General features: G+C 42.8%; 1 protein-coding gene across 1 annotated transcript in view; it reads left to right on the top strand.

Annotated features, from left to right (window-relative positions):
• The window catches only part of LOC140721273 (uncharacterized), a 38,333-nt gene extending 17,280 nt beyond the window's left edge, over window positions 1-21,053 (top strand). The window contains 5 exon segments of the mRNA XM_073036126.1: window positions 13,903-14,136; window positions 16,611-16,640; window positions 16,743-16,765; window positions 16,862-16,974; window positions 19,943-21,053. Coding sequence (XP_072892227.1) covers window positions 13,903-14,136; window positions 16,611-16,640; window positions 16,743-16,765; window positions 16,862-16,974; window positions 19,943-20,463 — 921 coding nt within the window. The 3' untranslated portion in view covers window positions 20,464-21,053.
• The last annotated feature ends 2,816 nt before the right edge of the window (window positions 21,054-23,869 follow it).

Below are 23,869 nucleotides of genomic sequence, written 5' to 3'. Positions count from 1 at the left end.
TCATGACACTCTGAGTGAAGAAGTTGCCCCTCATGTTCCCCTTAAACTTTTTACCTTTCATCCTTAACCCATGTCCACTAGTTGAAGTCCCACCCAATCTGTGGAAGAGGCCTACTTGCATTTACCTTATCTATACCCTCATAATTGTGTATACTTCTATCAAATCTCCTCTTGGTCTGTCTAAAGAATACAGTCCTAACCTATTCAGTCTTTGCACAGGTCCTCTGGACTCTGCAACATCCTTGTAAATTTTCTCTGCACCCATTCAAACTTGTTTACATCTTTCTTGTAGGTAAGTGACCAAAACTGCACACAATACACCAAATTAAGCCTCACCAACTTCAACGTAATATCCCATCTTTGGCACTCAATGCATTGATTTATGAAGGCCAATGTGCCAAATGCTTTAATGACCCTATCTATCTGTGAAACCACTTCCAGTGAATTATGTACCTGTATTCCCAGATCTCTTTGTTCTACCACACTCCTCAGTGCTCTACTCTTCACTGTGGAAGACCTACCCTGATTGGTCCTACTGAAGTGTAAAACATCACACTTGCATTAAATTCCATCTGCCATTTTTTTGGTCTATTTTTCCAGCTGATGCAGATCCCTCTGCAAGTCATGATAACTTTCCTCACTGTCCGCAGTCTTGGTGGCATCTGAAAATTTGTTGATCCAGTTAACCACATTATCATCCAGATCACTGTTGTAGATGACAGACAACAAGGGACACATCACCGATCCCTGTGGCACATCACCAGTCACAGGCCTGCAGTCAGAGAGGCAACCATCTGCAACCACTTCCCCACAAAGCCAATGTCTAATCCAATTTACTACCTCATACTGAATGTCGAGTGACTGAACCTTCTTGACCAGCCTCCCATGTGGGACTTTGGCAAATGCCTTACTAAAGTCCTTGCTGAGGACTCGAGCAGTTATAAAGATGAGAAGGGGAAAAAAACTTAACCTAGAGCTTTTTTGTTTTTTCTGTTCTGTGACCGAGGCCCTGAAGAACTTAAGCCACAGGATCATCACCAGGACTCCGTCCACTCAGACGATGGCCACTGCAACTTTTGACATTGACAAACGATGGTTTTAGTTTAACATTAACTCTGACAAAACATCAGTCCAACTAGAAGCAACACCTATAACTAAAAATACAATTTACAGTCTGTACTATTTATCAAAATTCCATGAGAGAGCACAGTTAAGTTAGGCGGCTAGTGAACCTTGTTAAGAACATCTAAGTGAAACATGAACATAGGCAGCCCTATGTTCAAAAACTGAGTGTTGTCTAGTCTTGTTTTTAAAAAAATAATGCGTACAAAGCATCTGCCTAACCTTTCACAACTCTGGAATAAGCAGCAATTCAAATTTTTAACAGATTATAGAGACCTTTGTTTTTCAACTGTCCATATGAGAGAACACTTTCTTTAACACTGATAAAATATTTACTCAACCCTCCACTCACTTATTTTTTTATTCAATAGGAGTTATGAAACATTCAAAATCTCAATAACTCTGAAAAAAGCAACAACTGATATTTAAGCGCCTACTTGTAGTCTCCATTTGTGTATAGGTGAAGCCTCTGGAAGATGAAGGTCATTCCATTCTTGTTGCTGTCCTCCTGGAGATTCTGGTGGAGTGTTCTCTGACATAAAGCTTTGTACTGCCTGTCTCTTCTGATCAGCAGCCCTTTGTTTGCTTAACTCTCCACTGTCACCTCTTCAGTGTCATTTGTGCTTTGGTACGTACTTGTGAGATGATCTTAAGTTTTCCTGTCTCCCATTTTTTTGCGTCTCTCTCTTTCAAGGTTCTGCTGACATTTCACTGGGTCTTCTTGAATTGCGTCTATATTTATTTGATCAGTCTTGATGACATTGGAGCCATCTTGACAACTTCACCGTCAGTTGTGTGATGGTAATGACATTTCTCACTTTTTGAAGAAAATGTTTCCTAAGTCTAGCACTTGCTAACTCAACTGGATAGCTAGCTTGTAAATGCAATTTAAATATACAGAAATAAAGTGGTTATTTATTTTAAAATTAAAACACTCATAGTAACTCAGTTGGTATTGACAAACATTCCTCAGATCGGGAGGAATAAATCTTTACTCACATTTCTGGACATCAAAATGTCAGTCTTCTGCCATGATAGTCACTTCTCATTTCCATGGCAACCACATAAGCAGTTGTTTGGAAAAAAAGCTGATTGGTCTCTAAAATGTGTTGCGTATCAGTAATGACAGAAGTGTTGGGGACAGCGGTTCATTGTCATAAAAAATGTACAATTTGTATACAAACACATACATTTTGTGTGTTTTAAAAGTTCTTGAGAGAAAATGCGAACTAAAAGTTTCATGAATTTATTACTTTATTTTGAAGATGACGTGTACAGAGTCTGGGTAAGGGACAAGCCCAAAATAGTGATATTCTGGCACATTCAAGTTTTTAAATCACTTAAAAATTAAGAAAATATTATTTATGGAGCATACTGAGAAAAGTTTAGAGTTGCTATTACCTAATTTTAAAAATTACTATACTGGTTTTTGTAAAAAAAAACACCACTTTTTTTTCTTGAAAGTCTACCTCAGGGACAGAAAGGTTACCCTAATTTAAAAAGAATCACCCAAATGTATGTCATTATATAGTACCTCCAGATTCATTTTCTTGCAGACATTCACAGTAGATACAAAAAAAAATAGAATCATTAAAAAATATATACACAAACTAAGTTGGATAAACAGCCAATGTGCATAAAAAGACTCACTGTAAAATTACAAATACTAATACTAAATAAATTATAAATATTGAGAACTTGAGTTGTAGAGGTGTTGAAAGTGAGCCCCTAGGTTGTGGAATAGTTGAATGTTGAGGTGAGTGAAGTTATCTACCATGCTGATCTAGGAACCTGATGGTTGAAGTGTAAAAACTGTTCCTGAATGTGATGCTATGGGACCAAAGGCTCCTGCACTTTCTTCCTGAAGGCACCAGCAAGCAGGGAGCTTGGCCTAAACGGTGGGAGTCCTTGATGATGGATGCTGCTTTCTTGTGGTAGTGCTGCATGGTGGGGAGTGTTCCATTGTGTTCAGTGGTGGGAAAGGCTTTGCCTGTGATGGATTGGGCTGTATTCTCTACTTTGTAGGCTTCCTCCTCGGTCCCATTTCGTGAGTTTGATTCTTTGTTGCTAGCTGTGTGCACATTTTCCCTGTCACCACCTTGGTTTAATTTCTCATTCCACACATGCATGGCTGGTTGGCTATTCTGTGGTAGGTGAACCAGTGGTAGTTAGTGATCAAATGAAGTACAGTATAATGAGCTGCAGGGAAGCAGGACAGGTGGTGGCGGGGCACGTGTGGGTTGAGGTTGGCGGAATTGCTCCAAATGAAAGCATACGTGTTGATAGGCTGAATGCCCACCTTCTATAAGGCAAATACAATTTATTAAACACTCCCCTAAAAACAAATCTGAAAAAGTTGTTATTCCCTTGGTTTTCCAAATTAAAAAGGCCTTATCCAAAATTAATGTTTAAAAATATAATTCAAATAGATATTACTAGAAAGAAAAAAATTATTTAACTCAAAAAATCCATGAAACTGAAACCAATTTCATAAAGTATGTTTAATAATAGGATTAAAGTTGTTACGTACCCCGTAACTGGGTTAACAGACCAGCAGAAATGGAAGGATACGTTGGAGTCTGGTGGTACTGTAACTAAAGGTGTTTATTAGTAAACTAAGCAATACAATATCAAAAATGCCAAATATACATATAAAACAGGTTAGCAATAATAAAAACAAGTGTAGGAATAATAATAAGAAACAAGCTCTATCGGTGTCTAGGGGTAAATGAATTGTCATAGAAGAATATAAAGTTCAGTTTGTTCATGCTGAGGTAGTTGGTTGTTGTGTTGCAATGTTGGAGAGAGAGAGCGAGCAAGAGATTGAGCAGCTGCAGCAGGCAAACCTTCTGTTGTTTTCTTATTCCGTCCTACCGTTGTGGTCATTCCGTTCTCAGCTAGACCGTTCTGTGGTGGACTCGTCACTCTGGCATGAGTGGGCACACACACAAGTCCCCACCGGCCCTGTCATCACACTGTTGGCTTTGTGACCGATCTCCTGATTCGGTCCTCTAAGCCCCCACCTTTCCATGGGTGCACAACACTCTTTCGGTGTCCACTGGTGTGTCTGAGGGGTGTCTCCCCAGCCCTGTCTTTTATCCCCACTGACGGGGTATCAGCCATCCATCAACTCCACATGTCTATGTACATCAAACTAGGCCACTCCAGCTGTCTCCTCAGGAATGTTAATGAGCAAAGAAACGTCCTTGCAGCGAAAGGTAAATAATCAGTGAAGAGCCATAATACATAAATCAACTGTCTCTCTCACTCTTATCTGTAGCAGATGTCTCTACCTCTGTTCTTCATCTCTCTCTCTCTCTCTCTCTCTCTCTCTCTCATTAGCAGCATAGTTCCCAAAGGGGGGGGGGGGTTAACTCTGGACCCCATTTTCCATCAGGTCTGTTCAGCACTCATAACACCCTCATCCTTCCAGGAATTTTGACCAGGGTGAAAATTAACTAGCAAAGCACATTACAGAGTCTAATATAATACAGAAGTGGTCATTAACTACAAGAGTAACACAGACATACTTTCAAATTAACACCTGGATAAACAATCAGCAACTACATTGTCACTCCCCTTTACATATTGTATTTTAATATCGAATTCTTGTAACAACAGACTCCAACTTAATAACCGCCTATTTTTATTCTTCATGCTAGCCAAATATACCAAGGGGTTATGATCAGTGTAAACTATCAAGGGTTTCTGTGCCGAACAAATGTAGACCTCAAAATGCTGTAACGCCAGGATAAGTGCCAGTAATTCTTTTTCTACAGTGGAGTAATTTTTAGCTTAGGTGTATATTACAAAGTGTGAACCAATACATGTGTGATCATAATGTAGTACATTACAGAAGTTTGTGCAAAGACTAATCTCTATTTTACTTTTAAACTTAACATTCAGTCAATCTGCTACAATATCGTCTTTATTATTCACATGCTTTGCCTAAAAAGTCAAATTCCGGCAAAACCAGATCCTGTTATTCAAAGTGGCATTTGGTCAACCCTTGCCTCTTTTCCACTTAACTCTCACGTGGTTAGCTGGTTTACCAGCCCAGATTAGGCCTTCACAGGAACTAGTTTATCACCAATGTTTTCCAAACTAAGCCCATTTGCTGAACTTCCACACCACTCATTAATTTTATCTTCAGGATCTTTAATTCTACTAGTTTCCAGTTTAACATCTGCAGGTGATCCCTCTTGGTCAAAACAACACTTCAAATTCTGCCTCTCCAAATCATATACTTGAACAACATCAAGTTGTTTATCCTTAAATTTCAAAACAAATTGTAATTGATTTGCAGGCACCTTGTTAACAAACCATTGTTTAGTTAATGGTCCCTTCACTTTGATCAACAGTTCTGAAACCAAACCGTACTTTAAATTTACTTTATTCAAAAGTTTAGGAACAATACTTTTCCCTTTTCCTTCAATAATATTCACATCACCAGCTTTCATCTCCTCGTTCACAAAAATACAACTGCAGATGCTGTGGGTCAAAGGATACGTACACAACGCTGGAAGAAATCAGCAGGTCAGGCAGCATCCATGAGAAAAGAGTAGCCAACGTAGGGTCTCGGCCCGAAATGTTGGCTACTCTTTTTTAACGGATGCTGTCTGACCTGCTGAGTTCTTCCAGCGTTGTGTATGTATTCTTCATCTTGTCGTTAACTTTTAACACAAGTGACTGAGAATTCTCACTTTCCACTGGTGCCAAGGTTAACCCTTTCTTCACTGAACCAAGTCCATCTGACCCAAAAGGACTGCTTTCCTTTTTAACCAAGTCAGACACCTCAGACTTTTCCTGAGTCTCCACACAAGGTTCAGTACCCTGTGCATCCACAGGTACTTCAACAACCTGAACACAGGCCAACGGGACATCTGCCTCTCCTAGGCTTTCAATACCAGTCCCCCTTTCAAATTCCAAGTTCCCCTGATCCTCCCAGTTACTCTCCGGGCAACTCCCCTCCGGAGTAAACTCAACTTTGCGGGTTAAAACAACCTTGTCTGCTAACCCAGCAGACTCCCTCAAGGTAGCGGCATCCTTTTCATCTAGGACTGCCCTTACATCATCGGGAACACACTTAAATTCTTCAACTACAACCAGCTCTTTCAAGCTACATAAATCACCAGTGTTCAACCCTGGACCTTCTAGCTGCCACATCTGTTTCTCATCTTGGCTCTGTGCCTCCATGACCTCCTTCCTCATTCCAAAATGTTCACCTAGGGGTACCTTATAGGCAAGGTTCAAAATTCCGTTCCTTGACACCACTAAATCTGCTTCGTCTCCCTTACTTTCCTTAGCCCCACTATCCTTTTTCTCCTCATCCGGTAACCCCTTCTGAAACAAGGTCGGTAAAAACGTCTCTGCTAGATCAACACTGGACTCATTTAAACTGGTTCCTGTCTCAGCCGCCTCTCTCGACATGCTGCGAGTTACTGCGCAGGCGGGATAAATCTTGGAATCTATGGGCAGGTCCTCAGCATTTACAGGCTTGCTTGTCAGCTTCACTGCTGAGTACACATCACCACCTGCAAGATCATTACCGAGTAGGACATCCACGCCGTCTCTCGGTAGTTCCGACCGCACCCCTATTTCGACTGGTCCAGATACCAGGTCACATTTCAGAAATATCCTGTGCAAAGGTACGGCCTCAGTCCCTTTTCCGATACCTTTTATCATATTTACCTCCCCAGTCTCGGTCTCAGCACCGAATTCTAACACCTTCCTTAGAATCAATGACTGACCAGCCCCAGTATCTCTCCAGATCCGCACTGGAACTGTGGTTTCTCCCTCCTTCATAGATACCATCCCTTCCGAAATAAACCTCTCACGCCCTTCTTGGGCTCTATCTAACCTTGCCTTCCTCATCGGTCTGTTGAACGGCTCAATGCAACCAGTCGGAGTTGTCATCTTTCCTTTTCCAGTCTCCTTCTTCGGAGCAAAGCACTTAGATGCTATGTGGCCAGCTTTCCCACAGTTATAACAGGTAAATCTGGGAAACTTCTTGCCAGCCTGCTTTTCCTCCTCCTTCCCTTTTCCACTAGTTCCCAGCTTATTCTCTGACTTAGCCGGTGGGCTTTCTCTACCGTCCCTATTACCCCTCTGGTAGCTCTTATTTGGGGAAAACTTTATCTTGTGGTTTAAGGCGTATTCATCTGCGAGCTTGGCAGATTCTGATATAACCTTATTCTTCTTCTCGTTCAGGTATGTCCGGATACCATCCGAAACACAACCTTTAAATTCTTTGATCAGGATCAACTCTCTTAGGCGGTAGAAATCCTCCTCCACCCCTTCTGCAGCACACCAGTGGTCAAAGTACACACACACTTCTTGTATGCAAACTCTGTGAACGTCTGATTCCACTGTTTCCTTAAGTCCCTGAACTTCTGTCCATACGCTTCAGGTACCAGCTCATAGGCCCGAAGGATAGCCTGTTTTGCTTCCTCATAATCCTCTGCAACCTCCTCAGACAATGCAGCATATGCTCGTTGGGCCTTCCCTTTAAATACACTTTGTAACAACACCACCCACTTATCTCTAGGCCACTTCTGGTTCGCGGCCACCTTTTCAAAATGCAAGAAGTACCGATCAATGTCCGTCTCCTCGAACGGAGGTACCAACCTAATCTCCTGACTAACATTGAACTTTTCCCCATGGTCTGCCCTGCTATTCACACGTTGCCATTTCTCCCGCTCGAACTGTTGCTGTATTTCTGCCTCCTCCCACTCCAGCTTCCTTATCCAGAGCTCATGCTCCCTTTTCTTCTCCTCCTCAGCCAACCTTAATGATTACAACCGTAGCTGAAACTCACTCTTGGCTGGTTTACTCTCAGGGAACAGCTCCAACACCTCTAATGAGAACACCTCCTGGGATACATAATACGCAGCTATTGCTCTCTGTATCTTCAACTTTCTCAACGCCGGTTTCACCGCCGAGAGATTCAACTGTCTTGCAATACTCAACAATTCCACCTTTCTGGCATCCTCCAATGCCCCCGAAGTTGGGTCTTTAAAAAATTTGTCAATATCCATCTCTGCTGGTTTCCCGTCTGGTTATCCACACAACTGGATCAGATAAGGGACTTCTATCCCGATTCACCGGCCCGCCAATTTGGTAATCAAATCCCAGAGATGAGGCCCCAATTTGTTACGTACCCCGTAACTGGGTTAACAGACCAGCAGAAATGGAATGATACGTTGGAGTCTGGTGGTACTGTAACAATAAGTGTTTATTAGTAAACTAAGCAATACAATATCAAAAATGCCAAATATACATATAAAACAGGTTAGCAATAATAAAAACAAGTGTAGGAATAATAATAATAAGAAACAAGCTCTATCGATGTCTAGGGGTAAATGAATTGTCATAGAAGAATATAAAGTTCAGTTTGTTTGTGCTGAGGTAGTTGGTTGTTGTGTTGCAATGTTGGGGAGAGAGAGAGAGAGCAAGAGATTGAGCAGCTGCAGCAGGCAAGCCTGTTGTATTCTGATTCCATTGTACCGTTGTGGTCATTCGGTTATGACCCCTCCGTTCTCAGCTAGACCGTTCTTCTGTGGTGGACTCGTCACTCTGGCATGAGTGGACACACACACAAGTCCCCACCGGCCCTGCCGTCACACTGTGAGCTTTGTGACCGATCTCCTGGTTCGGTCCCCGAAGCCCCCACCTTCCTGAGGGTGCACAACACTCAGTCAGTGTCCACTGGTGTGTCTGAGGGGTGTCTCCCCAGACCCGTCTTTTATCCCCACTGACGGGGTATCAGCCATCCATCAACTCCACATGTCTATGTACATCAAACTAGGCCACTCCAGCTGTCTCCTCAGGAATGTTAACGAGCAAAGAAACATCCTTGCAGCGAAAGGTAAATAATCAGTGAAGAGCCATAATACATAAATCAACTGTGTCTCTCTCACTCTTATCTGTAGCAGATGTCTCTACCTCTGTTCTTCATCTCTCTCTCTCATTAGCAGCATAGTTCCCAAAGGGGGGGGGGGGATTAACTCTGGACCCCATTTTCCATCAGGTCTGTTCAGCACTCATAACAAAGTCTTGTCTACTAATCTTACAAAACAAAAAGGGAAGAGGAGCACTTAGTAAAGAGGCCAAAGTGAACCCCTTCACCGAGTTTTCCTCCAAATCCAACCAGGAAGGACATTAATGTATGTCTGAGTGATGAATCCAAAAAGTAATATATTGAATGTTAATTGCCCAATAATACAATCTAAAATTTGTCAAAGCCATGCCACCATCCTTTTTTAACTTCTGCGATACAGGCAGTCCCCGGGTTACGTACGAGTTCTGTTCCTGAGTCCGTCTTTAAGTTGGATTTGTACGTAACTCAGAACAAGTACATCTGGTGTTATTTAGTGTAAGTTAGTCAAACGTTCGTCTTGGTATATAGTACAAATTTTACCTTTCTGTGCATATAAAACTTAAGAAGCATATGTATTCCAATAATTAAACCACTGCGTTGCTTAGTAATAATTGTAGTTTTCATCGGGGTAGGGCCTTTTTCATGCTTCATTATTTTCACTTTATCCATTATCCTTTAAAATTTTTCCAATTGTTGACCGACTGTAGACTAACACTTTTCCAATGACCAATGGCATTTCACCTCTTTCCAAACGCTTTATTTTCAATTACGATCGCTTCCCGTCAATGGAACAGAAATACTTTGGGCAGCGGGTCCCGAGGTCTGCCGCACTGAATTCCCTGGGTCCTAAGGACCACCGCACTGAGACAGGTTAAATGGGACAAGTGGGGACTGTGCTGGGTTTGGGTATTTGATCCTCCACAGTATTCCGTGTGGGAATTTAAACAGGAGGTGGCAGTGTGTTTTTTTTTACGAGGTCGAGTTGCGAGCTTGACATCAACCCGACACGAATGGTCCGGGAGTCACTGGGTCGATATCAACCCGGCACAGAAGCGGTCTGTCACTAAATCGAACTCGGGAACCTCTGGTCTCGAGCCCGGCGCTGATCTCATTGCGCCACCAGACGACTGGAATGGGGCGGGGGAGGGAGGGCGGGAGGGCGGGGTCAGGGTGAATCTTACTAAGGAAAATATAAGCCAAATACAAAGTTAAACACTCAACACAGTGTCAACGGCAACAACTTAAAATGGCAGACGGTGTCATGATCCGACTTAAAATGGCGGACGGTGTCGCGATCTGAATTTAAATGGTGGACGGTGTTCTCCTTCCTCGGTTCGTAAGTACGAGTTGTCCATAAGTCGGATGTTCGTAACTTGGGGACTACCTGTAAATGTTTACTCAATCTAGGATTTTTATTATTCCAAATATAAGAAGATTATAGAATCTATTCTATCAAAAAACATTTTAGGGACAAAATTAGGAACTGCCTTAAATGTATATAAGAATTTTGGTAGAACTATCATTTTGATAGTATTGATTAAACCTATTAGTGATAACGTCACAGGTGACCATTTAGAAAGCATTCGTTGGGTGTAATCAATTAATGGGAGAAAATTATATTTATACAGGTCCTTAAAATTTTTGGTAATTTTAATACCAAGATAAGTAACGTAACTTTTAGCAATACTAAAAGGTACTTTTAGTCTTTTTCTCAGTTAGTTGACAAATATGATTTATCTAATGTACACATGGAGCGGCTGATAATACAGAATCTGAGGCCACAAACCAGGCACGCCCAGGATCCTCTTCAGTTTGCATATAAGGAGAAGGTGGGAGTGGAGGATGCTATCACGTATTTGCTGCACAAATCACTCTCTCACCTAGAGGGGGTCAGTTGTGCTGTGAGGATTACATTCCTTGACTTCTCTAGTGCCTTTAACACCATCCAGCCCAAGATCTTAAGGCACAAACTAACGGAGATGGGAGTAGACTCTCACATGGTGGATTGGATAGTGGACTACTTGACAGATAGACCTCAGTATGTGCGGTTGGGAGACTGTAGGTCTGACACGGTGGTCAGCAGCACAGGGGCGCCGCAGGGAACCGTACTCTCTCCGGTCCTGTTCACCCTGTACACATCAGACTTCCAATATAACTCAGAGTCCTGCCATGTGCAGAAGTTCGCTGATGACACGGCCATAGTGGGGTGTGTCAGGAATGGACAGGAGGAGGAGTATAGGAAACTGATACAGGACTTTGTGATATGGTGCAACTCAAACTACCTGCGTCTCAATATCACCAAGACCAAGGAGATGGTGGTGGACTTTAGGAGATCTAGGCCCCATATGGAGCCAGTGATCATTAATGGAGAACGTGTGGAGCAGGTTAAGACCTACAAGTATCTGGGAGTACAGTTAGACGAGAAGCTTGACTGGACTGCCAACACAGATGCCTTGTGCAGGAAGGCACAGAGTCGAATGTACTTCCTAAGAAGGTTGGCGTCATTCAATGTCTGTAGTGAGATGCTGAAGATGTTCTATAGGTCAGTTGTGGAGAGCGCCCTCTTCTTTGTGGTGGCGTGTTGGGGAGGAAGCATTAAGAAGAGGGACGCCTCACGTCTTAATAAGCTGGTAAGGAAGGCGGGCTCTGTCGTGGGCAAAGTACTGGAGAGTTTAACATCGGTAGCTGAGCGAAGGGCGCTGAGTAGGCTACGGTCAATTATGGAAAACTCTGAACATCCTCTACATAGCACCATCCAGAGACAGAGAAGCAGTTTCAGTGACAGGTTACTATCGATGCAATGCTCCTCAGACAGGATGAAGAGGTCAATACTCCCCAATGCCATTAGGCTTTACAATTCTACCGCCAGGACTTAAGAACTTTTTAAAAGCTATTATTAATGCTTTTTGAGACAGTGATTTAGATGCATATCATATTTTTTTACTGAGTTAAGTATTGTATGTAATTAGTTTTGCTACAACAAGTGTATGGGACATTGGAAAAAAAGTTGAATTTCCCCATGGGGATGAATAAAGTATCTATCTATCTATCTATCTATCTATTTTTAGATATTTACAAATTAGGAATTTTTTACGTGGTCTGCTGCCAAGTTATCCTTCTGCCTATCCACGTAATATGACAGATGCTCTCTTTCAGTTTAAACCACTTCAAAAGGGGCTGATAGCTATAATTTATAAACGACTATTGAATTTATGAATGATATCTAATGATAAAATACAATGTGCTTGGGAATTGGAATTTCAGGAGTCAGTTTCAGATAATCAATGGAGCAAAATTTTTTATTTGGTTAATAACTCATCTATTTGTGCCCACCATTCTTTGGTACATTTCAAGGTAGTGCATCAGGCCCATATGTCAAAGGATAAACTGGCACGTATTTTTTCCAATATCAATCCTGTTTGTGACAGATGTAATATTGAGGTGCCCACTTTAACTCGTATGTTTTGATTCTGTATAAAACAGTTTTTGGAGAGATGTTTTTAGATTAGATTATGAGGACACTCAGGCCTTGTTTATTGTCATTTAGTAATGCATGCATAAAGAAATGATACAATGTTCCTCCAGTATGATATCACAGAAACACAAGACAGACTAAGACTAACTGACAAAAACCACATAATTATAACATATAGTTACAACAGTGCAAAGCAATATCGTAATTTGATAAGAACAGACCATGGGCACGGTTAAAAAAAGGTCTCAAAGTCCTTGATAGCCCATCATCTCACGTAGAAGGAAGAAAAACTCTACCTGCCATGAACCTCCAGCTCCACAAAACTTCCCGATGCAGCCTCTGGAAGCACCCGACCACAGCCAACTCTGAGCCCGTCCGAAAAACTTCGAGCCTCCGACCAGCCCTCTGACACCGAGCACCATCTCTGCCGAGCGCTTCGACCCCGGCCCCGGCCGCCAAGCAACAGGCAAAGCCGAGGATTCGGGGACTTTCTCTCCGGAGATTTTTTCAATCGCACTGTAGTAGCGTCAGCGAAACAGACATGTCAGAAGTTTCACCAGATGTTCTTCCGTGCTTCTCACATCCGTCCCCATCAAATCAGGATTGTGCACGGCATCCTACTTAACAGATAACAGATATTCATTCCAGAGTGGCCGCTGCACGCTGCCGTTGTGCCGCCATCTTGTCTTTTTAAAATGTTATCAGAAGTCCTGGGTTTGGAGCTAATTTACTTATGGCAATATTTAGGATTACCACATCGGAATTGGGAAATATTCCTGTTACCGCTCAACGTATGATAGCCTTTTCAACTTCATTGGCTAGGAGAGCCATTTTACTGAAGTGGAAGGATTCTAATCCACCTACTCTCTTTTATTGGCTTTCCTCCATTATGTCCTGTTTAAGTTTATGTCTTATTTTAGAGAAAATAAGAAGTTGGTCATTTGATACATCCTTTAAATTTGAGCAAATCTGGCGATCTTTTATTCAATATTTTCATTTGATTTGATTTATTACTATTTCAATTTCTTTTTTGACATGTTAGATTTGATCAGAGAGTCTTTTTTTCCTTTTTTTCGGCCATATCCTCAGAATGGACTGCCCAGTCCCTTTTTTTTCCTCCTTTTGTTTAGTGTAGTGGTTTTTTTTTCTCTTTTTCAATCAATAATTTAAAGTTTTTTTTCTTCTTTCTTTATGAACTGATAAGAGGAGAATTAGTTGTCTTTTTTTTAGTATATATTATATACTAGCTTGACCTATGTATGAGTTTGATAATGTTTATTTCACTTTCTGTTTGTATTGTTATTGATATATATTTGAGATAATTCTCCTACTGTCTGTATTTATGCTCATTTTAAATCAATAAAAATATTGATAAAGAAAGAAAGAAATACAATTCATGACATTAATCCATAGCTTTATTTGGCAGGACCTATCACACAGCATTCAGTCCCACATCAGGTCCCAGTTTACTAAACTGCACCAGATTCTCACTGAGAAGGAGCAGCGCTTACTCCGAGTTCTCATGGAAGAAGAGGAGAGGATTCTAGATCCAATGGAGAAAAGCCTTCGAGAGATTCAAGAGAATTTAAATTCTATTGAGGAGGAAATCTCAAGGTTACAGAAACAGATGGATCAAAATGACAGTGTGGTATTTCTGAAGGTGAGGGACTGTGTTTCAGTCTAGAGCAGTGAACGTGTAATTCTTGGAACAGTGGGTGGAAGTTTTTGAATTAAGTACAACTTGCCAATAATTCAGAATTGATTTAAACCAGGGTGCAGAGGAGTTTTACCAGTATGCTGCCTCGATTAGAGGGCATATTTTATGAAGATCAGTTGAGTGAGCAGGTGCTCTTTGGGGCAAAGGAGGACGAGATGCTACCTGATAAAGGTGTACATGATGATAACAGGCGTAGATAGAGTGGGCAGCCAGAGACCTCTTCCCAGGGCGGAAACGGCTAATACAGGGTATTGGTGGAATGTACAGGGGTATCACACTAAGGTTTTGTTTACACCGAGAGCGGTGAGTGCATGGAACGCTGTGCTAGGGGTGGTGGTAGATGCAGATACATTAGGGACTCTCTTCAATAGTCACATGGATGACAGAACAGTGGAGTACTATGTAAGCAGAATACTTTATCGTCGTCAAACAATTGATACTAGAGCATACAATCATCACAGCGATATTTGATTCTGCGCTTTGCGGTCCCTGGAGTACAAATCAATAGTAAAATGATAATTTACGGTAAATTATAAATCATAAATAGGAAATAGAAAATGGAAAGTAAAGTAGTGCAAAAAAAACCCTCGAGAGACAGGTCCGGATATTTGGAAGGTACGGCCCAGATCTGGGTCAGGATCCGTTCAGCAGTCTTATCACAGTTGGAAAGAAGCTGTTCCCAAATCTGACTGTACAAGTCTTCAGGCTCCTGAATCTTCTCCCGGAGGGAAGAGGGACAAAAAGTGTGTTGGCTGGGTGGGTCATGTCCTTGATTATCCTGGCAGCACTGCTCCGACAGCGTGCGGTGTAAAGTGAGTCCAAGGATGGAAGATTGGTTTGTGTGATGTGCTGGGCTGTGTTCTTGATCTTCTGCAGCTTCTTCCTGTCTTGGACAAGACAATTTTCATACCAGATTAGATTACCAGAATAGATTAGAATAATCTTACAGTAGGTGAAGAGTTCGGCACAGTGTGGGCAGAAGGGCCTGTAATGTTCTAAATTCACAGATTGATGTGTCACAAAATGTTGGGTGGAAGTTTTGAATTCAGTACAGATTCCAGCAAAAATTCAGAACTGATTTAAACTAGACATGTCTTGTTTATTTTGGTGGGCTAAGTTTCCAAGGTTCCTGAAATATCTGGACCTGCTCAGGAACAAGTTGGTGTGACCTTGATTGGACTTTCTGATCATTTCTGTTTCCCAAGTTTAATTGTCTCATGAAAGATTCCATTCTGTCCAGCTACCCTTTCCCTGTTAGTGCTATCACACAGACATACTCTCTTTCAACATGGTCCTTTACCCATCAACAATGTCCTGAATTCCACATTCCCCTGTGTTTTACTTTATCTATAATTCTCTCAAATTATCTGTTGTAGAAAATTTCATGTTCTTTTCACTGAATTCCTGTGGAAGTTACTGTATCAAAGATGACCTTTTAGGTAACAACACACACAAAATGCTGGTGGAACACAGCAGGCTAGGCAGCATCTATAGGGAGAAGCGCTGTCGCCTTTTAGGTTTTGACTTTTCCTCTTCCCACAAATAGAGATACTTTCTCTATCCTACCCAATTAAATCCATCAGATATATTGTCCAGCTGAAAAATACTGAACCTGGTCAGTATCTCCTGTGAGGGTCACACTCTCAGATATGGCACAATTTTCACAGAATTTCTTCGTACTTCCTCTTGTGGTTTTAGGTCCTGTCTGCAGTAAGCTCAAAGTCAAATTTATTGCCATATGCGCAAGTACTTGAATGCATACTCTCAGATATGGCACAATTTTCACACTATTTCTTTGTACTTTCTCTTGTGGTTCTACGTCCTTATTGTAAGAACATCAAAGTCAAGTTTACTGTCAAAAGTACAAGAATGCACAGGTGCAATGAAAAACCCACTTACTGCAGTGTCACAGTATCACGCCGTATAGCACTGAAACCTATGGAATATTGAAAGGCTGAGACAGAGTGGATGCGGAGAGGATGTTTCCTATAGTGAGGGAGTTGAGGACCACAGGGCACAGCCTCACAATGCATGGACAGAAGTGAGGAGGAATTTCTCTTCGGGGGTGGTGAATCTGTGGAATTCATTACTGCAAATGGCTGCGGAGGCCAAATCAGTCAGTTTAAAGCAGAGGTTGATTGGTTCTTGATTAGTAAGGGTGTCAAAAAGTTATGTAGAGAAGCCGGGAGAAGGGGGTTGAGAGGAATAGTCAATCAGCTAGGATTGAATGGTGATCAGCTTCGATGGGCCGAATGGCCTTCATCCGTTCCTATGTCTTATGGTCTTATCAAAATGGTCATAGTGTTGCAGTAATCAGGGTTGGGTCAAGAATCGAATGGCTGAAGGAAAGTAACTGTATTTAAACCTGGTGGTGAGTAACTCCAGGGTACTGAACTGTTGGTATTTCCTCTTTCTAGTTATGTGCCAGCCAGACTGAGCACTGGGAGGTGAGAACTTTAAGCAACTTGTAATAATCTGGCAGAATTCCGTCTGTCGGGATGTGGTTGGTCAGTCTCAGTCATTTCAGATCTGGTTTTTAATTATTTCAGGAGGAAGCTCGCCGGAAGAGAAGGTGGGACATGCTCTTCAGTAAGATTCTGCATGGATTTGAAAGATAATTCACAACTTTCTGATGCCTAGCTTATCACCATCTGTTAAACAATTGCAGGGTTAATAAGGATACATCGGTGTTTCCAGTGGTAGAACGTGCCCTTCATGCTAAGAAATTCAATCACCCCTTGTCCACAGTGTGGAGAGGAATTGTTGATGCTGTTACACAAGGTAAAACCTACACAAATCCCTTTGTCCTTGACAAATTTAAGTAACAATTCATTGCAACGAATCACATTAGTAATGGGCTGAAGGGGAGTGGAAGTTTAATTCTGGCACCAACCCCACCTCACTTTCCCATTGTCGGCTGGAGATGTCAGACCCCTGAACACACCAGCACAGGGTCACAGTACAACCAATACACTGTACTGCTTGATGACTCTGCACCTCAGGCCCTTCTGTCCTTCCCAAATACCCCAATGGTTGGCACCATAGAGTAGCACTTAATGCATTGCTTGTTCAGTACTAGTAATCACCGATCAGGGTTCAATTCCCACTGGGATTTGTCCATTCCCTCCGTGACTGTGTGAGTTTCCTCTGGGTGCTCCGGTTTCCTCTCCTCATCCCAAAGCTGTGCAGTTGGGTTTAGTAAGTTGTGGGCATGCTATGTTGGTGCTGGAGGTAAGGCAGCACTTGTGGGCTCCATTCTTGGACAGTGTTGGTCGTTGATGCACCGAGGCATTTCAATGTATGTATCAGTACGTAGAAGCCCCAGTGAGAGAGCATGCAATACTGGATCTGCTAACGGAATGAGACAGGGCAGGTGACAGGACTTTGTATAGGGGAGCACTTTGCATCCCGTGACCATGATACCATTAATTTCAAATTGCATGGTGTGGTCCATAGATCGATGGGGTAAAAGCGAGCAGGGTTTTTTCCACTGAGGTTGGGTGGGACTACAATCAGAGGACACAGGTTAAGGATGAAAGGTGAAAAGTTTGAGGGGAACATGAGCGGAAACTTATTCACTCAAGTGTCATGAAAAAGTTGAATGAGCTGCCAATGCAGGTGGTGCATGTGAGCTCAATCTCAATGTTTAAGAAACATTTGGATAGGTACATGGACAGCAGGGGTATTGAGGGCTGTGGTCCTGGTTCAGGTCAATGGGAGTAGGCAGTTTAAATTGTTTCAGCATGGACTAGATGGGATGAAGGGTTTCTGTGCTGTACTTCTCTATTACCCTTAAGTTTCCATGTGCATGTGACTAATATAGCAAATCTTTAAACTTTAAAATATTGAAAGTGATAGCGGAAGTTTTCTGAATGCAAGAGAGTTTGAGTAGACTAGGTCCATGTTCCCCAGAGTTTAGAAGAGTTGATGTAAGGAGAATGCTTTCTCTTCAAGGTGTCGGGAGATTGTGGAATGAGCTGCCAGTGCAAGTGGAGCTCAATTTCAATGTTTAAAAGAAGTTTGAATAGGTCCATGGATGGGAGGAGTATGGAGGGCTATGGTCCCAGTGCAGGTTGATGGGACTAGGCAGGTTAAATGGTTTGAAATGGACTAGATGGGCTTTTTCTGTGCTGTACTTTTCACAACCTCAGGATATGTGATAGACCATTTAGAGCAGAGAGGAGGAGACATTTCTTCACCCAGAGACTTGAGGAGGCACAGTCATTGATTTAATTTGAAATGGGGCAATAGGTTTTTGGATATGAAGGGAATTGGGGGAATGTGGGTGTAGTGCAGCAAAATGGTGCTGAGTAGGAGGTCAGCTATCATCTGAATGAACAGGAGGGCTGACACAAAGGCCCAAAATACCTATTCCTGCTCATATTTATTACAATTTTAGGTTCTAAAGTGACACATTGTTCAAGTTAATTGTTATCTTCATTGATCATGTGCAGTTGTTTGACCATTTTGTGCGTATCAATGAATACTCAAGAAGCTCTGATAGTGTCAAAAGAGTAACACACGCACAAAGGAGCTCAGTAGTTCAGGCAGCATCTGTGGAGAGGAATAAAGTATTGACATCTTGGGTTGAGATCATGATAGATCCTGTACTGATGAAGGGTCTTGGCCTGAAACGTCAACTCTCATTCCTCTCCATAGATGCTGCCTGACCTGCTGAGTGTGTTACTCTGCAATTCCAGTATCTGCATAATCTCTTGTGTTTATGGTCTGGAAAGAGGTTGGTTGTGTTTCATTGGGTTGACAATTTGGCTCCTACTCAGTCAAAATTAATTTCCTATAACTTGTCAGGCATTAAGTTTGCTTTTCCCACTTGTGAATCTCCTCTCCCTTAGCGATCATGCAATTCTGTGTCTCCACCCATTCCATCTCACACCCAATCATTCAACCCCAGCATGGTCAAAGCACCCCTCTCTCTCAGAAACGTGAAGAGGAGTATAATCATGGCTAATCTGCCCCAGGTTTCTATCCCTTTCCAGTGCCAGTTCCACACCACCATCAGATTATTGAACTTGCAAAATGATATGAATCTCCAATTGAAATAAACCAATAACTTCTCTCCTCCACCAATCTCACCACATTCATTATGAAAGTATGTATACTATACACAACCTTCGATTTGTCTCCTTGCAGGCAACCATAAAACATAGAAACCCAATAGAACCCATTTTTAAAAAGAAAAGATTGTCAAATACCCAATCGTGCAAATGATAAAAGTATTCAGAATGGAAGTGAGTGCACGGCCATAAAGCCAGTCATCACTGCAGCTCATACCTGAGCCCATTACTTGCGGGCCATGACCTCTTCAGCGCAGAGAGGAGTAAACTATCCCGTCCCTCCCCTTTGGCCCAGACACTCTGAACTTTTCAATATGGCCTGGCACTTAAATTGGCCAGCCCTCGGGTAGTTCCTCAGTCTTGGACCTGGCCCCTGAGCCTTTTCCATTGACTTACTTTCAGCATTTTATTGCTGAGCACAGCTCTCTATTCACATTCACATCCACATTCCTCCACTCTCTCTGATCATGTTTGCCATCCATACCCCTACCCTTCCCTCTGCTCTTCTGTCCAGAGAAAGCTCCTGGGAGAAGATTGTTATCTATTTGTTGCATGAATGAATTCTAACAAAGATCCAGCAGCCTCTCCCCTGGACCCAGGGCTGCACTACGCGAGTCTCCTCTTCCACACTTCCCGATACCTGGGGGCTCTAATTTTCTATTTTCCCCACATAGTCTCTGTCGCCCTGGGTGTGGAAACAGCAGCTCTGCAGCTCGACGTGTCTGAGGATCAGGAAAGTGCAAGTTGTGCCAGGACCCTGAGGAGTCTTCCAGACACCGGGAAGGGGATCACAAATGGGCCTTGTGAGCTGGGACGGGAGGGATTCACATCGGGCAGATATTACTGGGAGGTGGAGGTGGCGGGGATTCAGGGCTGGTGTCTGGGAGTCACTGCAGAGTCCCTGGAGAGGAGCGCAGAGATCAAGCTGATACCAGAGAATGGATTCTGGACCATCTGGCAGCGGGATGATGAAGTTTATGTTCTCAGGTCCCCTCCATCCCGTCTCCCTGCCGGTCCCATTCCCGTGAGGGTGGGAGTTTATCTCAGTTATGAGTCTGGGACAGTTTCATTTTACAACATGGAGAACAAGTCCCATCTCCACACCTTCACTGGGAATAAATTCACGGGGAGGCTCTATCCTTTCTTCTGGACTTGGGATGGAAACCAGTGGCTGAGAATGTGGACCAGAAAATAAACTGCAGTAGCATTGGGACCATCTGAATGTTCCTCACCCACCCTTTCTATCTGCTGCCCATCACCCAAACACTCCTTCCCACCACCCTCCATGCTCCACTGTCCTTTCCTATCAGATTCCATCATCTTCAGTCCTTTCTCACTGCCACCTCTCACCTCCCATCTTCTGACATCCTTTCCGCACCGCACCCCTCGTTTATCTGTTTTGTCATTCCCTTACCTGGATCTACCTATCACCGGCCAGCTCTTTCTTCACCTTTGTGGTGACCTCCCCTCTTCTTTCCAGTCCAGATAAGGGGTCCCGGCTTGAAACGCTGACCGTCCATTTCCCTCCACGAATGTGTGGAGTTCCTACTGCTTTTGTTTGTGTGTTGCTGGGATTGTAAGTCATGGTGCAGGTTATTGACTCCAAACGCTGACCATTCCTTGACTGACTGACTAGCTTCAGCCAGTGCCCAGCACCTGCAGCCTCTTGAGTCCTAAAACCAAATAACAGAGAGATGATGAGAAGATCAAATGAGGTTATGGAGGGGGAAGGGGTGGGAAAAGTTAACTGAGCGGGAAGCATTTTTCTAAGCCAAAATAAATGTTTTTCACAATAAAAATATTTACAATAATCCATGCAGTGCCTTTCATTCTTGCATTCATAGTCAATACTTTAAGTTGTGTTCTATTATATTTATAGAACATTATAGCACAGTACAGGCCCTTTGGCCCAAGATGTTGTGCTGACCTATTAACCTGTCTGTCAGTCTAGCCCTTCCCTCAAATAAAATTTATTACCAAAGTGCATATATATCACCAAATACGACTCTGAGATTCATTTTCTTGCGGGCATACTCAATAAATCCATGATAGAATAATACCCATAATAGAGCCAATCAACATTTGTGCTGAACCAGTGTGCAAAAGCCAACAAACAGTACAAATACAAAAAGAACAAAATAATAATATATATTGAGGACATGAGATGAAAATCCATTGAAAGTTAGTACATCAGTTGTAGGACCATTTCAATGATGGGGCAAGTGAAGTTATCCTCACTGGTTCAAGAGTCTGATTGTTGAGGGGTAGTAACTGTTCCTGAACGTGGTGGTTTGAGTTTTGGGGCTACTGTACCTGCTTCCTGATAGCAGCAGCAAGAAGAAAGTGTGTCCTGGTTGGTTGGGGTCTCCAATGATGGATCCTGCTTTCCTGTGACAACACATCATGTAGATGTGCCCAATGATAGGGGTAGGAGGCTTTACCTGTGATGAACTGGGCCATGTCCACTGCTTTTTGTAGAATGTTACATTCAAGGGCATTTTTTTCTATATGCGGCTGTGATACAGCCAGTCAGTATACTCTCCACCACACGTCTATAGAAGTTTTAGATGACATGCTGGATCTTCACAGACTACTAAGGAAGTAGAGGTGCTGCTGTGTTTTCCTCATAATTGCACTCACATGCTGGTCCCCTGCAATCATAACACTGAGGAATTTAAAGTTACTGACACCCTCCACCTCTGATCCTCTGATATGGACTGGCTCATTGAACTCTGGCTTCCTCTTCCTGAAGTCAATAATAATCTCCTTTGTCTTGCTGATACTGATTAAAAGGTTGTTAAGGCACCACTCAGCCAAACTTCCAATATCCCTACTAGATGCTAATTTATCACTACCCCAGTGATGTCATCAGCAAATTTGAATATGGCATTGGAGCTCTGATTAGTCCCACAGGCATTAGTCAGGAGGCTAAGTACCTAGCCTGGTGGTGCCCCTGTGCTGATAGAAACTGTAGAGGAGTAGTTGTTGCCAATCCAAATGGACTAGGGTCTGAAAGTGAGGAAACTGGGGATCCAATTGTACAAGGAGGTATTGAGACTAAGGTCTTGACACTTGTTGATTAGTTTAGGGGGAATGTTGGTGTTGAATGCCAAGTTGCAGTCAATAAAGAGTATCCTACTATATGTATCTTTGCTGTCCAAAGATGTCCTGATGGAGCTATCCAGATGCTCCAGAATTGAAAGAAAAGCCTAATAACCATCCATTTCTCTGTCATCCACGTGCCTATCAAAAGCACTTTGTTTGAGGTAAGTTTTCAGAAAGTGCATAATGTGTTCTATTGAAGCCAATGGGACTGTTGCTATACATTGGTCCCTGGGATAGTTAATTATTCTTGTAGTTGAGGGGCTTCCTCACCTAAACCTGCCCCTCTCCAGTAGCAGAAGAGCCCTATACAGTGGCCCTTCCCCACTGAACCCTATGGTGGCTTTGCCAAGCTACAGTGCATCCCCCAGCAAATAATACTCCAGCCTAAAATATGCCAGTCAGCAGCATTGTCCCACAGACACAACAGGAGGAATGGGACAGGCTAGTCTCTGTTGACAGAGGGGTCCTAGTGCAGGATACCCTAAAGGTTAACCACCAGGTTGGGTCAGCAGTAAGGAAAGTGAATGCTATGTTGGCGTTCATTTCAAGAGGAATAGTGTATAAGAGTAAGGAGGTGTTTATTAGGCTCTTTGGGGCACTGGTGAGACCACATTTGGAATACTGTGTGCAGTTTTGGGCCCCCTATCTTAGAAAGGATGTGCTGATGTTGGAGAGAGTTCAGAGAGGATTCACGAGGATGATACCTGGAATGCAGGGACTAACATATGAGGAGTGTTTGTCGGCTCTTGGATTGTATTCATTAGAGTATAGAAGAATGAGAGGGGATTTCATAGAAACATTTTGAATGTTGAAAGGGTTGGACAGAGTAGATGTGGAAAGGCTGTTTCCCTTGGTGGGTGAGTCCAGGACAAGAGGTCACAGTCTTAGAATTGGAGGGTACCCATTTAAAACAGAGATGAGGAGAAATTTTTTTAGCCAGAGGGTTGTGGATTTATGGAATTTGTTGCCACATACAGCTGTGGAGGCCCAATCATTGAGGGTTTTTAAGGAGGAGATTGATAAGTATCTAATTAGTCAGGGTATCAAGGGATATGGGGAAAAAGCCGGAAATTGGAACTAGACAGGAGAATAGTTTAGCACATGGTGGAGTGGCGGAGCAGACTCGATGGGCCGAATGGCCTGCTTCTGCTCCTTTGTCTTGTGAGCTTGTGACATCAAGGAAGAATATGAACAGCTTTAAGTTCCTCGGCATAAACATCACCAAAGATCTCACGTGGTCTATGCATACTGGCTGTGTTGTGAAAAAGGCACAACAGCGCCTCTTTCACTTCAGACGTTTAGTATGGGCCCCCAAATCCTAAGAACTTTCTATAGGGGCACAATTGACAGCATCCTGACTGGCTGCATCACTGCCTGGTATGGGAACTATACTTCCCTCAGTCGCAGGGCTCTACAGAGAGTGGTGCAGACAGCCCAGCGCATCTGTAGATGTGAATTCCCCACTATTCAGGACATTTACAAAGACAGGCATGTAA

Source organism: Hemitrygon akajei, chromosome 2, assembly GCF_048418815.1.
Source record: "Hemitrygon akajei chromosome 2, sHemAka1.3, whole genome shotgun sequence".
Lineage (NCBI taxonomy): Eukaryota > Metazoa > Chordata > Chondrichthyes > Myliobatiformes > Dasyatidae > Hemitrygon > Hemitrygon akajei.
This window is presented reverse-complemented; position numbering and strand designations above follow the sequence as displayed.